This window comes from Sus scrofa, chromosome 3, assembly GCF_000003025.6.
Source record: "Sus scrofa isolate TJ Tabasco breed Duroc chromosome 3, Sscrofa11.1, whole genome shotgun sequence".
NCBI lineage: Eukaryota > Metazoa > Chordata > Mammalia > Artiodactyla > Suidae > Sus > Sus scrofa.
In genome coordinates this window covers 96,523,109-96,538,100 of record NC_010445.4, presented here as the reverse complement: position 1 = coordinate 96,538,100, position 14,992 = coordinate 96,523,109, and the positions used below count along the sequence as shown (strand labels likewise).

At 35.0% G+C, this 14,992-nt stretch overlaps 1 protein-coding gene across 1 annotated transcript in view; it reads right to left on the bottom strand.

Annotated features, from left to right (window-relative positions):
* LRPPRC (leucine rich pentatricopeptide repeat containing) overlaps window positions 1–14,992 on the bottom strand; it is a 116,197-nt gene that overhangs the window by 52,606 nt on the left and 48,599 nt on the right. Inside the window, exons 15-23 of the mRNA XM_003125183.6 lie at window positions 13,050–13,077; window positions 10,401–10,458; window positions 9,213–9,319; window positions 8,913–8,990; window positions 8,527–8,571; window positions 8,057–8,170; window positions 6,921–7,051; window positions 6,152–6,237; window positions 4,525–4,732 (exon numbers count right to left, since the gene is read on the bottom strand). Of these exons, the coding sequence (XP_003125231.4) occupies window positions 4,525–4,732; window positions 6,152–6,237; window positions 6,921–7,051; window positions 8,057–8,170; window positions 8,527–8,571; window positions 8,913–8,990; window positions 9,213–9,319; window positions 10,401–10,458; window positions 13,050–13,077 (855 nt within the window). The remainder of the gene's footprint in view (window positions 1–4,524; window positions 4,733–6,151; window positions 6,238–6,920; window positions 7,052–8,056; window positions 8,171–8,526; window positions 8,572–8,912; window positions 8,991–9,212; window positions 9,320–10,400; window positions 10,459–13,049; window positions 13,078–14,992) is intronic.

Here is a 14,992-nt window from a genome sequence, read left to right as displayed (position 1 = left end):
GTGCAAAACACCTCAACACTCTAAAAACTAACTGTTCTATAAACCTTAAGCAGATGTGGAAAGAAATCAATTTAGGAGAAACCACAGATTTCACAAAAATTATTCTGAGAGAACCAGCCCTTGAATTTTTTTTTTTTTTTCTGTTCATCATCTATAAATGAGGAATCTTCAAGGAGACTGGTGTTGCAATTACAACTAATCCTCCCCAAAAAATTAACTGTGTTGAAGGCTTTGTAATTTCCCTAGGTACAATTTAGCTGTCACTTACTTTAAAATTTACTCAAACATGCGTTCGGAACAGCACTAACTTCACATGTCAAGTGCTTTCCAGCCAATTGAGTCTAAACTGGAAGTCGGTGTTAAACAACTGAATGATTAGACAAGATAGCTCATTTCCCTGCTCTTTTGTTCAGAATAAAATGCCACATTTACATTATCAGGCTCAACAGGATTTTCTGACAGAGGGAGAAAAAAACCCTACTGCACACTGTCCGTACTAAGCACATGAAGCCTGTCATTTACCAATCATCCTTCAAAAAGCAATAGCCATGAATGTAACTTAATTACGACCCAATGATCCTTGACGAAAAATCATCTTATCACTGTCCTGTCCCCCTAGGGCAAATGAACCACTTTTGTCCTTTGGCACTGATGATGCTAAATTCTTAATTGCAATAATGGAGTAAAAGAGCCAAACCTCCTTAATTTCCTTTCAGTACATAAAGAGTTTTACCCTAGAAGGAAAGCATTCCCATAAATAATAAAAGTATCCAGTGCAAATGAAGATGCCAAAATTGAAGGGGAGTGTATATAACATAATATAACAGAGGAACCAGCATTGTAAAAAGTGTACTGCCCACTGCTGTAATACACTGAAGTGTTACAGTGAATTTTAAAACATACTGGTATAGGTTCACCTTAACAGAAACTGTGACCTTTATGAAAGACTCAAGATTAACTTAGCAAGAGTTCTAGGAGGATTATATATACAAAGTCCATGATTCACTTAAATGAAATGCATGTGGGCATATACAGATTATAGCACAAATCAGCAGAGAAAAACCCTTAATGGAAAGCAGAAATTAAAGCTTCTTTGATCATTTGCACCAAATAATCCAGTTAAACAGCTTCAGATACTTTTCATATGCAATGAAACCAAAATGGATCAGCTATAAAACAAGTGAATCTGAAACTGCATCATACAAATTTTTATGCTTTTAAAACTAATGACCCAGATTTCATTAGTTTTTTCCTTTACCACAGCAAAAAGACTACTCATAAGCTCTTTTAACCTATTTTGAAGCATTTCTTTTTTTCTTAATATGGAGGATCCAGGTCATCTTTCAGAATCAGGCATGATTTCAATTAAAAAAAATTATTTTTAAGTGGGCAAAAATGTTTAACATTTGTTTGAATGACATGTAAACATGTGGCTTATCGAACAATCCCAATGTAAATGAAACACATAAAATTTTTGCATATTTCTTTCGCAATTCTATACATCTCTCTTCTGCTCAGTGGAAGTATTATTTTGGTAACACAAATCAAATTAGTTTAACGACTTGTCAAAATGTTGCAAACCTGTTGTTCCAGTTATTCTGGATTTCCTTTAGCAAATGAATAGAAAGAAAATGTATATATTTTTCTTCACCGTAAAACTTTTAATACAATATCCACAAACCATTAAGATTATTCAATTTCCCCTGTGTTTTATTCAATGCTAAAAAAGTCAGTCCAGGAGTTCCCGTCGTGGCGCAGTGGTTAACGAATCCGACTAGGAACCATGAGGTTGCGGATTCTATCCCTGCCCTTGCTCAGTGGGTTAACGATCCGACGTTGCCGTGAGCTGTGGTGTAGGTTGCAGACGCGGCTCGGATCCCGCGTTGCTGTGGCTCTGGTGTAGGTCAGTGGCTACAGCTCCGATTCAACCCCTAGCCTGGGAACCTCCATATGCCGCGGGAGCGGCCCAAGAAATAGCAACAATAACAACAACAACAAAAAAAAAGACAAAAAAAAAAAAAAAAAAAAAAAAGTCAGTCCAAAATTAAGATCCGTTGAATCTTAAAGATCATCTCTCAAGGAATACAACCACATATACATTTGTCCCAGAATTACAATATGTACGTGACAGCCTCTTCAGTCTTTGCAATGACTTTCCAAAAGGATGTCTGTCTTTGAAAAAAATGAAGATTTTATACAATGTTCTGAAAAGGTTTCTCCTAATTTTAGCTTAAGTTTGAATAAAAGGCTCACTCCAGATGAGCTCATACCTGCTGAGGCCAATTACACGATATTACTGAAGATTAAACATATTTAATCAAATCAAATACATGCAGACTTTTTGGCAGGCCAGTGTAGTTAACCCTAGTACTGCACCTGTCATGATGCTGAGTAAACCAGCTAGCTTCCATCAGGTTGGGGAAAGCACAATCAAAAGGAAGTTTCAAAGTTTCCCTCCAACTTAGCCCCGACTACTACTGTTTTCTCCAAACATGAAATTCCCTTTATCTCCTTTTTATTATTCTCCTGACTCTAAAAGAGTCAACAAAACCTTTTTATTACAATAGAGGAAACTGAAAAATCTTGTCATGGAAACCGCCTATGCAAGGCAAAGATGGCAAAAAACAAAAACAAACCCAGGCAAATAAAAAGAGGTAATAATTTCTCTTTGTACCTGAAAGCAGTTTAAAAAAAAAAAAAAAAACCATTAAAGATACTAATTTAGATTTCTCTAGCCCAAAAAACAGGGACAGTCAAATTTTAGAGAGACACACAAATCTCTGTACTGCCCGCAGAAGGAAAGCACAGAAACACTCCAGGTTAACATCTGCATCCCATGCTCCTTCTATTTCCCTTGGGGGAAGCTCTGCTTGGTTCATGAGCCCCACCTGCAGACCTCTTTCAGAAAACTTTTCTATCTCCTCTGTCCTCAAAGTATTTCTATTGTAAGATACTTTTCTACCACAGCCCTCGTTTTCATTGTTAATTATTTTATTTTTGCCCAGTGGTGGAGGAGGGCCTAATTCTTTTGGGCACTGGGCCCATTTCTTTCAAATCCCTATGCAGAGCTCCACATGCAATTTGCAGAGATGGGTCTTTTAAACAATCAAAAAAATTCTAGGAGGAAGCATATTAATTATAGGATTTCTATATAAAGTTGGCTGTGAACATGAGAATTCAATAACACAGTAATTGTTTGAATCACTATTTCTTTAAAAAGATGTAATGCTGAGATTGTGGAGGTTAAGATTTAGCCAATCATCTCGCCTGATAAACTGTTTTTTTGATTGGATGGTAAAGAATTATTTCATAAAACGTGTGTGTATTTATGTGTGCGTATGTATGTATATATTCACATATTTCCCAACATAGTTAAGAGAGATGGTTTTTATTCTATATTTTAAATTTAATACTAAATCACTCACTATATTCAATTAATTACACCCTCTAATAAAGAAAGAAAAACTACTAGAAATTTGGGAAGAATGAGAACTGTTATGATCTACCTTTAATTTCTCTCCTGGCATTAAGAGGGCAACATCCAAATTAAAATCAGAAAATCCAGATCACAAAATAAGTAGATTAAAAACTGCATTAAGCCATTGAAAAGATGACAAAGAGGTAAAATCTAAGAAATTTTTAAAAATAGAAAAGAAAAACAGGAGTTCCCTGGTGGCTCAGTGGGTCAAGAATCCAGTGCTGTCACTGCCATGGCACAGGTTCAACCCCTGGCCCAGGAACTTCCACATGCTGCAGGCACAGCCAAAAAATAAATAAATAAAATAGAAAAGAAAAATAAATGCTAAAGGAAAAGATAAGAAAGGGTATTTCATCATGAAACTAAAATGTTTCACTTACTACAAGAGAATAGGCTGACTTTAAATTTGGCACCAAAAGAATAATAAATTTAAATTAATAATAAATAATAAATTTGCCACCAAGAGAACAGGTTGACCTTAAATTTGGCACCAAGACGAGGGCTCCAAATGTTAAAATTTTAAACTCAGTAAATCTTACCCTGTCAACAAAATTCATCTTCTTCCCATAAGAGACATCTTCTACAATATTTAACAGAAGCCAGAATAACTACTATATTGGTACATTCAATGAAGGTACTACATGGTGAAAAGGAGCACTGAAGAAACGCTGCCACATTATTACCTGAATAACCTTCAGGAAGCATAATCAAAAGCCCCAGAGAATCCTTTTTTCTTATATTTATTAATAATTAACACTTATAAGGCTTAAAACTGGGAAAAACTAGATCTGACTTCATATAACATCATCACTTGCCCCACCAAAAAAAAAAAAAATTACCATTCCATTAAGAAGTAATCCACTGGACCACAGGGCTGCTGGTAATTTTAAAGGCCACCTACTCTGTAGATGTCCTCTTATTCTGCGGCAAGTAACAACCTCCAACGCTTACACAGCACCACAGAGCATTTACAAAGTATAATCCCCAAGATATTATATTCATTGTTTTAATGTCAATATTTAAAATGTAAAATTCAATTAACTTACTTTTCCAGATACAGGGTGACCAATGGGGAACTTAAGCTGGAGGATGGTTTCGCTAACCCCAGAGTCACGATGGCTTCGTGCAACTGTTTTACTGTTTCAGTTTCACCTCTTAAAGCCGCGCCATTTAGGATGTGGAAAAAGGACAGGACTGTTGCATCTTTGATAAGAACATCCTTCTCTTTCATCTCCTTTAGAATGTTAATAGCATCTACAATGAAGTAGCACAAAAGACCCTTAGGTAATTTCATGTAGGGAAAACAAACTGCTATTAAAAGAGCATTTCAAGCCCAGCAGGAATGTAAATTCTAGTGTATAATGCCGATTTCAAGTTAATTACTACTTGCATTTCTAAACGAGACTACAATTATAAATCCACAATAGCATGGTTTTATCATTTCCCTGCAACTTTGACTACAAATTATAGATAGGGACTGTGTGCCCACTCTGCACCACATAACCCTGTACGGTCTGCCCTATAGCTGTAAGATCCTCCTAAATGGATGCTTTTATCGTTCAGAGCTAACATCTGCTAAATCACACCATTGTTTCTTCAGCAGATGGCTTGTCAGGAGGCCAGATAATAAAGATGTGTTTACACTGTATATACAGCCAGACTAATGGTCTGATACCGATAGGGCCTGTTTGCTATGTCGATACTAATTAGCCAAGCAGAGCCAATGAAAGCTTTCCAAAAGACCGCATGTTAATACATTAGATTCATTAATCTTCATTAGGAAGGCAGAAACAAACATTTTAGGATATGGAATAAGTGCATTTTTATAATGTTGTTCTTAATTATGGCACAGACAAAATGTTTTGACCGCTTTACAGAAAGTGATTTTTTAAAAAGCAGGCTAATCTTTATAAAGAATTTTCTGTGTTAGGTTTCCTAGGAAAAACATTTAATGTTCACATCAAATATTTTCTCCATACATTTTTCACTACAAAGCTTAAAAAAAAAAACTTCTCTATGAATAAAAAGAAGAGAGGGAGGCTTAAAAAAAGTTTCAAAATAAAGCCCAAGGAGAAAGTTAAGAAACAAGTGAATGGAAAGAATATATTATCAAGTGTAATTCATTATATTAGGCTTAGCATAATCTCAACAATGAGAAAATGGGAGCAGACAACATCGATGATATCATCAGTTAGGGCTTTCCCTACAAACTTCTAAGTAAAACCTTATTAAAGTATACATTTTATTAATGTTATTAAAAGTTAAGACAAAGATTCCTGCAAAATTCATATTCTTAATAAAGGTTATGTTTATAGGTTTTATGTTCAGCCTTCCAATATACTTAAACAAAAACAAAGCCATTAATGCAGGCGTATAAGCAAATTGTGCCACAAGTCATGATCTTCAAACTCAATCCAAACAGCAATGCTAATAAAAACTAGCTGCAGAAATGCAAAAAGCACTGAGCTGTGCAAATGTAAATGACAAGCTTGCCAATCCATTAAAACTAATGGCCTACACTGTCCATGCAGCTCTGGCTGGATTCACATGCAAATTTGTATGCAAAGTGTTCAAGCACTTTGCGGGATATGATATACCATTAATATCAACTCACATGTTATTCCAGTGGCAAGATACTTGCACCAGATATTTCCTTTATGTGCTGCCACTTACCTTGGAGCTTGCCATGTTTCCCCAATACTTTTACAAGTCCTAAATACTTGCCGGTGTCAAGGACAGCAGATGAATCTAAACGGTCACTAAAAATTAAAGCCACATTTATATTATGTTAGAAACTGGTTAATTGTAAAAAGGACTGCAATATCCATTTGATCACTTTAAAAAACTCATCAGACAGTCTGAATTGTTATTTTGAAACCATATTCAAATTCACATGTAATTATATTCAAAGTGACAAAAGAAGTAAAAATCTAATACTACATATCCACTTCATCTTTCCATCTGCAAGTGATGCTAAAAAAGGAACTTCTTGGCTTCGTGCACTTAAGGTGATTCTAACTCTGTTATAAATACTGAAATATCCAAAAAGATACATTTTTATTTGGTAAATCTATCAGCATGGGAACCAAAGACACCTGAGAAATGGAGAGAATTTTATTTACACTACAGTACAGAAAAGAGAATGTTTAACAAGCCTTATAAAACAGTTACCAGCACCACTGTTGTGATATGCAGTTGTAGAATCAATGGGAAAAAAAAGGGCTTTAAAAAAAACAGGATGTCTTATACTTAAAACAAAGGCTTCTTGCAGAAAACAAGCCATAATTAATCAGAGTCATATAGTATGAAATTTCAACAATGCTGACAAAAAAGAATTTTTTAAATTTACATTACATGAGAGTAGTATTCAATCTACATGATCCATCAAAGACTGTATATCAGCATAAATGCTGATGATTTGTTTCAGTGCCAGGGTACTCACAATTCTCGCTTCAGGTTCAGTGCATCTTCTGCATTATCATGTCGACAGCACAAATTTATTAAAGCTGCATAGCCACCGACAACCATATCTGATTCATATTTTGCTTTCAATTCAAGAGCCTTTTCCATGTTCTAAAATTAAGGATGGAAGTGGAAAAAAAAAAACCCAAGAAATTAATAAAAAAGTAAAATTTCTACCTTTCATATTCAGAGTGCAAAAAAAAAAGTTAATGGTACTTTTAAAATAAATGGACTCATGTTAGTAACTTCACTTTGCTCTCTGGTATTTTTATTTGCCTTTTAAAAAGCAGGAAAAGACATATATGTAGGGTTTAAAAGACTTGTTATCTGCAATGCAAAACAGGCCATTATGCCAAATTTGATGTTTTAGATTTAGATTGTATTTTAAAAAGGATTTCCAGATTAAGTATGTACCAAGTCAGCCCTTACTCACAGTCCAATTTCCATGCACAGAAACATATATCCTTGCAAAGTTTCTCACAGTCTAATATCCAAGTAATGTGAAGAAAAATTTCAGAATTTAACAGTACCACGTTATAACCTTAAAGTCAGCTGTATTTTTTTTTTCCCTAAAAACACAGGCATACACCCAAATGACATGGACTAGAAACTGAAAAAGTCTAGTGATACACCACAAATTGCAGGCACACACTGAACACAAAGTACAGCTGGACGCCTGCTGAAAAAAGGCAAGAGACCCTTTATCTCAGAAAGAGCTTTTTTCCAGCAGGAAAATGGAATTTCAATCCCTGCATTAACAACCTGGTAATATTTGACTTGCAAATGACTACTGAATGTATCAGTTGCTTGACAATCTAGATATAAGAGACCGGAGCCATGGCTTGAAAGGACATTTGGCATGTATGATAAACCTATCACGGCTGTTACTATCATTCACTTTGCAGATTATCGTAAACAAACTAGAGCAACCCGAAAACATGCCATTCAAGGTGTAGCTGAAATTAGTTAACCTTTCATTTAATTGCTTTCTTCAAAGACATGATGTATAATAATCAATTATAAAAATCATAAATATTATATTTCGCTTTGTCTACTTTTATCTATAAAGAAATTTTTACCTTAACAGCATATTTGAATTATTTAAACAAATGTTACCTCTTCAGAACAAAGGATTAATATGAGGTGCTTTAGGACATCTCCTATGGGTTGATTTTCAGATTTTAGTTTTTCAAGTTTAGACTCCAAATCAGATAATGTAAGTTGCGCAGTCTACAGAAATGGAAAAAAAAAAAAAAAAGGAAAGAAATTTACCACAAAGAAAATGTATGCTTTGTCACTCTTCCCTTTAAAACTGGCCTTTCCTAAAAGTCATGATGCTATCAAGGATATTAATCTGGAGATCTGTGGATGGACTCCAGGAGTTTATAAATCTCCTGAGATTAAATGCAAATTTCTTAAATATGTTGATTTTTGTGACATGGGAATTAGTTTTTACCAACTTCTTAGAGATATAGTGATGATGACAAAACTGTTAGGAACTATTAGTTTTATAAGGACACAGTCTAGAATACTCATTAAATGCAGTTATTACAGCATATATAATAGACTCAAAAAAACCTACTTACTTTTTGAGGATCTGTCTTCTCTCTTTCAACCAACTTATTAACATCCTAAAATTGGGATTTAAATTAGAATTAGAAAACATGTGGACAATATATTAGCAAATGTCAAAAGCAAATTCTGGAAGTCTCATCTTATTTTACTGCAATTTTTCCATCCTCCCAAAATTTTCCAGAAATTGTGTTCATACTTTATAACCATTATAATAAATACTTTAAACATACTCTTCAATATATAAACAGCATTTACCAACCATCAAGGAAAAGCCTTGTTTTAAAGGTTGTCATTTTAATAAATTTTTGGCCAAAAGCAACATACTTAAATAAAATTTTAACATACTTTTATATATAAATTTAGCATTTTAAAAAGTTGATTCCTATTTCACACACACCTTAATCAATTCAGGAACATGGTAGCTATCCAGCAGATTACGAATCCCTTTGTAGATATTTTCAGGAATTTTTACATTCTGTGCAAAGGGAAGGGAGGAGAAAAACAAAAACAAAAACCCAGAGTTTTAGACAACCAAACTGAAATTTGTCTAACAGAAATTATCTCAGACATAATTTAAGTCTCCAACTCATGTATGTCATTGAGAAGTGGTCTGGTTGTACTTAAAAGCAGCAATTTCAAATCTAATAGATACATGTCAGGCAGGACAGGCATTATATAGCAAAAAATGAAATGGTACCATCTCCTTCAGCTGATGGAAGTATTGTCTCAAACGCTCCTCCTTGGCCTGTACCTCTGAGTCACTCATGCTGTCAATCAAGTTATAAAGAAAATAGCCAACAGCTTCTGTGGAAAAAAACAAGAGAAAGCATTCCACTAAAATTACTGAGACTGTCATGTTATCAAGATTAATTTATAAGAAATCATTTTGGTGTGAGATGTCACCCTGATGAGAGGCTCTGAAATGGCAACAATGATCACTGAGGCATAGAGATTATGTGGTTTGGGAGCACATATCTAACTGGTGAGTGAAAGGAATATTAATTATTTTCAGACCGAGTGACAGCTTTTCAGTACTGAATCTTACTTCAATCTATTTTTTTCCACCACTCAGTGACAGAAGTGGTCCTGCCCAAGGCCTTACCCCTTTCCTGTCCAAATCACAAATAGAGAGAATAAATAAATGCCTTGTACACACACACTTCTATACTAATTTTTTTTGGTGGGCAACATTTAGGGAAACACATAAAATCGGTGAGGATTGTTAAATGTTGAGTATAGGAAGTTAAATAATTTTAATAAGCAGATACAGTAATCCTGTGGAGAGCTGCCTATTAGCCAATGAAAAGCCAAGATTAACAAAGATGTTTTGTAACAACAGTAATTTTCCTATGCATTCAAGCATAAAATGTATAGGGCCCTGTGTTAATACCTAGGATAGAAAAATCTGAACTTTCAAGAAGGGTACCTTCTTACAGAAAACCACATATTCTAGGCTTTATTATATGAAAACAGAAAATCATTAAATGTCAAAAATAACATATTTTGGGTAATAAATTAGATTTAAGTGGAAAAATCCATAAGGCCTCTTTAGGACTTTACATGTCTAAATTACAGCTGCAGAACATTAAAATCACACAAACACTAAAGAGTACTGATTTTTAAGCCTATAGGTAAGTGCTACAAGAAGTATTTCCTCAATATCTGAAAAGAAAAACCCTCCCAACTCCATCTTTAAAAAATTAAGATAAAACCAAACACCTCCTAGATCTCAAAAATGTTGTTATCAATATAAAGATTTATAACCAAACGTCTTCAAATTTCACTTTCAAAAAGAAACTGTTTACTGCTGTAATCCTTCTAGTCCATCATTACACAGAAGAATGGATTTGTGGATAAGTTACAATCATCGAAATTGAAACGCTACCCGTTGGTCCTGGAGGCTCCTGGCAATAACGTCCATCCTTGTACAACAGTTCTGTTATCTGGTGAGACAGAAAATGCGTACATTGCAGCAAGAGAAGCAAACAAGAACAAATACAATCTGAAATTGAATTCTTGAAATAATAAAGCCTCTCCCCAGTAAGGTATTATTCTATATCACAGTAATTCAACACCACCCCCACCTGCCAAGGCGATTGTTTTGTTTTTAAATAATAGGTTTGTCTTTTAATAGCAAAAACAAAACAAACCCATGTTGAAGGAAAACTGCAATGTTTCATGAAATGTCACCAAGAAAGCCTCCAAAGTGATTTGTTTATATATTGTTTTATTTTTTTGGTTTACATATTGTCTGAAATAAATTGTTATAATAGGAAATTGCTTATAGGGATTATCAACCAATGTCACTTGTCCATGTATTTTGTTTTTAGCTTTATTGTAATTAGACCAGTTTCCTCCTTTTAAATGAGGTATCACAGAAATAATAAAATATCCTGGACCACTAAATAACTTTTATAAATGTTTTTCAACATTTTTTCCAATTATTTTAATGGCATTAAAACAAAATGGAGTCAAAAGTTCTAAGGGTGTGTTCTCATTGATTCTTATCAATTAAATATACAAACACTAAAAAAAGGCTTACCCTGCGACATAAATTTGGCCCACAAAATTTCAATCAAAAAATCAAAATACATATTATATGGTGCAAATGATTACAAAACCTACAGTACTGACATGTAACTTTTTTTTTTTTTTTTTTTTTTTTTTTAGGGCCACACTCACAGCTAGGGGTTCCTAAGCTAAGGGTTGAATCAGAGCTACATATGCTGGCCTACGCCACAGCCACAGCAACTCAGGATCTGAACCAGTCTGTGACCTACACCACAGCTCACAACAATGCCGGAACCTTAACCCACTGAATGAGGCCAGGGACTGAACCTGCATCCCCATGAGTACTAGTCAGATTTGTTTCCACTGTGCCACAACGGGAACTCCTAACGTGTAACTTTTAAACATACTATTTGACTATATATCCACATGCTGAAAAGAATAAGAAAGGAAATGCCAGTTTTTCTGGAGTTAGGAATTGCAAATTACTTTACGTATATACTACAAGTTAATTTATTTGTTCTTTAAATAGTGCCTGGTACATATTAAAAGTATTAACAACTCAAACTATAGTTACTCCTTCAACTATTCATTTTCTAATATGGACAATCAAGCAAAACTGACCACACCCCACTTTACTCCACTGTGAAATCATGCTGCAGTTAGTAGCAAATCAAAGGATAGTTAAGGTAGAAACTGTTCAAAAGCAAAGAAAAACAACCCTCACCTACACATTGTTTTTTAATCAACATAGACGGGTAGAAAAAAAACAATAAATCCTACTAGAAGTTGTGGCCACACCTTAGATAAAGGACAGTCATATTCAATACTAAGTTTTGAACAAAGACATTTAGTAAAGTGAAGAAAAATCCTTCTAGTCAAAAATTTACTTCTAACTATAAATCTCAGCCATTTATTATAACTAACTATATAGTCTGCATGGCAGTATTATACTAAAAAACAGAACTGAATGAAAATAAATGTATTAAATATTTAAATTGTGAATTCCAATAAATAATTTGCACTCTGATTTTACTAAACTACAAGTATTCTTGTAATTCAGCATAAGGATCGTGGTATTTCCTGCATAAAAACAGTTAACTTTAAAAAAGATAGTTTAGGAGTTCCCGTCGTGGTGCAGTGGTTAACGAATCCGACTAGGAACCATGAGGTTGCGGGTTCGATCCCTGCCCTTGCTCAGTGGGTTAAGGATCTGGCGTTGCCGTGAGCTGTGGTGTAGGTTGCAGACGCGGCTCGGATCCCGCGTTGCTGTGGCTCTGGTGTAGGCCGGTGGCTACAGCTCCGATTCAACCCCTAGCCTGGGAACCTCCATATGCCGCGGGAGCGGCCCAAGAAATAGCAACAACAACAACAACAACAAAAGACAAAAAAAAAAAAAAAAAAAAGATAGTTTAAAATTGTTCTGTATATCATTTAGATATAGAAGATACATTTATAGATATACTTACACAAACATATACACACACACACATATGTATTTTAAAATAATTATTAAATCTGTATGGTCAAATGTCACTGCAATAACGTTAACAGTTGTTTTTTGGAAAAGTTGAAAACCTTATGAGGAATTTAGAATTTAGTCAGGGCTCACTTTAATAATAAATTTCACACTCCAGGAAGGCAGTCCTATTTTATTTTTATTTTTTGTCTTTTTAGGGCTGCACCTGTGGCATATGGAGGTTCCCAGGCTAGGGATCTAATCGGAGCTGTAGCTGCTGGCCTACGCCACAGCAACGCCAGATCTGAGCAGTGTCTGTGACCTACACTACAGCTCATGGCAATGCCAGATCCTTAACCCACTGAGCAAGGCCAGGGATTGAACCTACACCCTCACGGATTCCTTTCTGCTGAGCCACGACGGGAACTCCGGAAAGCAGTTTTAAAACTATCAACCTCAGGTTCAAAATTCATTATCTCATAATGATACATTATAAATGTATGAAGCTATTATAACTTTTGCTTTTTATACATCAACCTCATGATATGCAGTATTAGGAATACTTACCTTGCTCCAAAGATTTATATCCATAGACCTGCAGGGGGCAGCAAAGGATTAAAAATAAACCCAGGGATTTAAAAAATATTTTTAAGTTAAAACACACTAGCAATTATTATATGCAATGCATAAAGGTCAAAGCCTTAAAAAAATGTTTTCAAATCAAGGGGAATTTTTAGGGCAAGGTAATCTTAAAAAATCAACTCTCACTTTGAACCCTCAAAATAAAGATTAGTTTGGGTAAGAATCATTAAGAACCATCCTTAAATCTTGGGGTCCCAGTATGATAGAGCAGGATATGTGTATGGTCTCAAAGGGTCTGGCCAAGACTGCTTTTTACTTGTAATGGTGAATACAGTAACCATATAACAAGAGAAATCGAACACCTCCACTGAGTGATCATAATTAACATCATTAATGAGATGCTGATGTATAGTTTATGATCTAATTCCCTGAGGACAGACACCATTCCTGTGGTATTCCAGCCAGGGATGTAACAAGAAGCTAATCAAGGAGAACCATCATAAGGAACATTCTCTACCCTGCCTGTATTCTCTAAGACTATTAATGTCATAAATAACAAAGGCTGAGAAACTGTGTCAGATTAGAGAAAATTAGAAAAGACAAATAACATCCATCCCTGAACTGGATTCTGAACAGGAAGGAGGAAAATACCAAAAGAAAAAAAGAGAGAGAAAATAATTGATAAACTGGTATATAATCTGTATTAGACAAATATATTCCAACAATGTTAATTTTTTTAAATTTGTCAACTGTGCTATGGTTATGTAAGGGAATATCCTTGTTCTATAATTATATACTGACATATTTAAGGGTAAAAGGTCATGACATATGCAACTTAAGACCAAATAGTTCCAAAAAATTAAACGTTTTTATATATATGCATGTATAACTAGGTGGAGAATGCATAATGATAACATGGCAAAATGCTGAAAGTTATAAGCAGAGTATAAAAGAGTTCTCTGTACTACTCTTGGTAATTTTCTATAAATTTGAAATTACTTCTTTTTTTTTTTTTTTTTGCCTTTTCTAGGGCCGCACCCATGGCATATGGAGGTTCACAGGATAGGGGTTGAATCGGAGCCACAGCCGCCGGCCTACACCACAGTCATAGCAATGTGGGATCTGAGCCACGTCTGCAACCTACACCACAGCTCACGGCAACGCCAGATCCTTAACCCACTGAGCAAGGCCAGGGATCAAACCTGCAACCTCATGGTTCCTAGTCAGATTCGTTAACCACTGAGCCACGACGGGAACTCCAAATTTGAAATTATTTCTAAGGAAGCAAAAAGAATGGCTCACCCCAATTTTGCCTGTCTAAATGAAAAAATCACAAAACTGGGTCACCAATGAAATAGTCTTACACTACTTCTTTGTAAACTTAATATCCATAAGCTTTGTATACCTAATTCAAACACAGAATCTACTTTAAGACTAGTTACATGTTCTCATGATAATTTTACAATACAAATATAATTTATAAAATATTTATAATTATGTATAATATATTACATCTACATTGTAAAATAAAAAATGAACAGACCTTTTTAAACCAGTACTCACAAAAATTCACAGCCCTCTTTATTTTTTTTATTTATTTTTTTTGGTCTTTTTGCCATTTCTTGGGCCGCTCCTACGGCATATGGAGGTTCCCAGGCTAGGGGTCCAATCGGAGCTATAGCCGCCGGCCTATGCCAGAGCCACAGCAATGTGGGATCCGAGCCGCGTCTGCGACCTACACCACAGCTCACGGCAACGCCAGATCCTTAACCCACTGAGCAAGGGCAGGGATCTAATCTGCAACCTCATGGTTCCTAGTCAGATTCGTTAACCACTGCGCCAAGACGGGAACTCCCTCACAGGCCTCTTTAAACTTGGGGTTGGACAATTTGGGGTGGACTGTTTTGGTATAATGAGTTAATTAATAA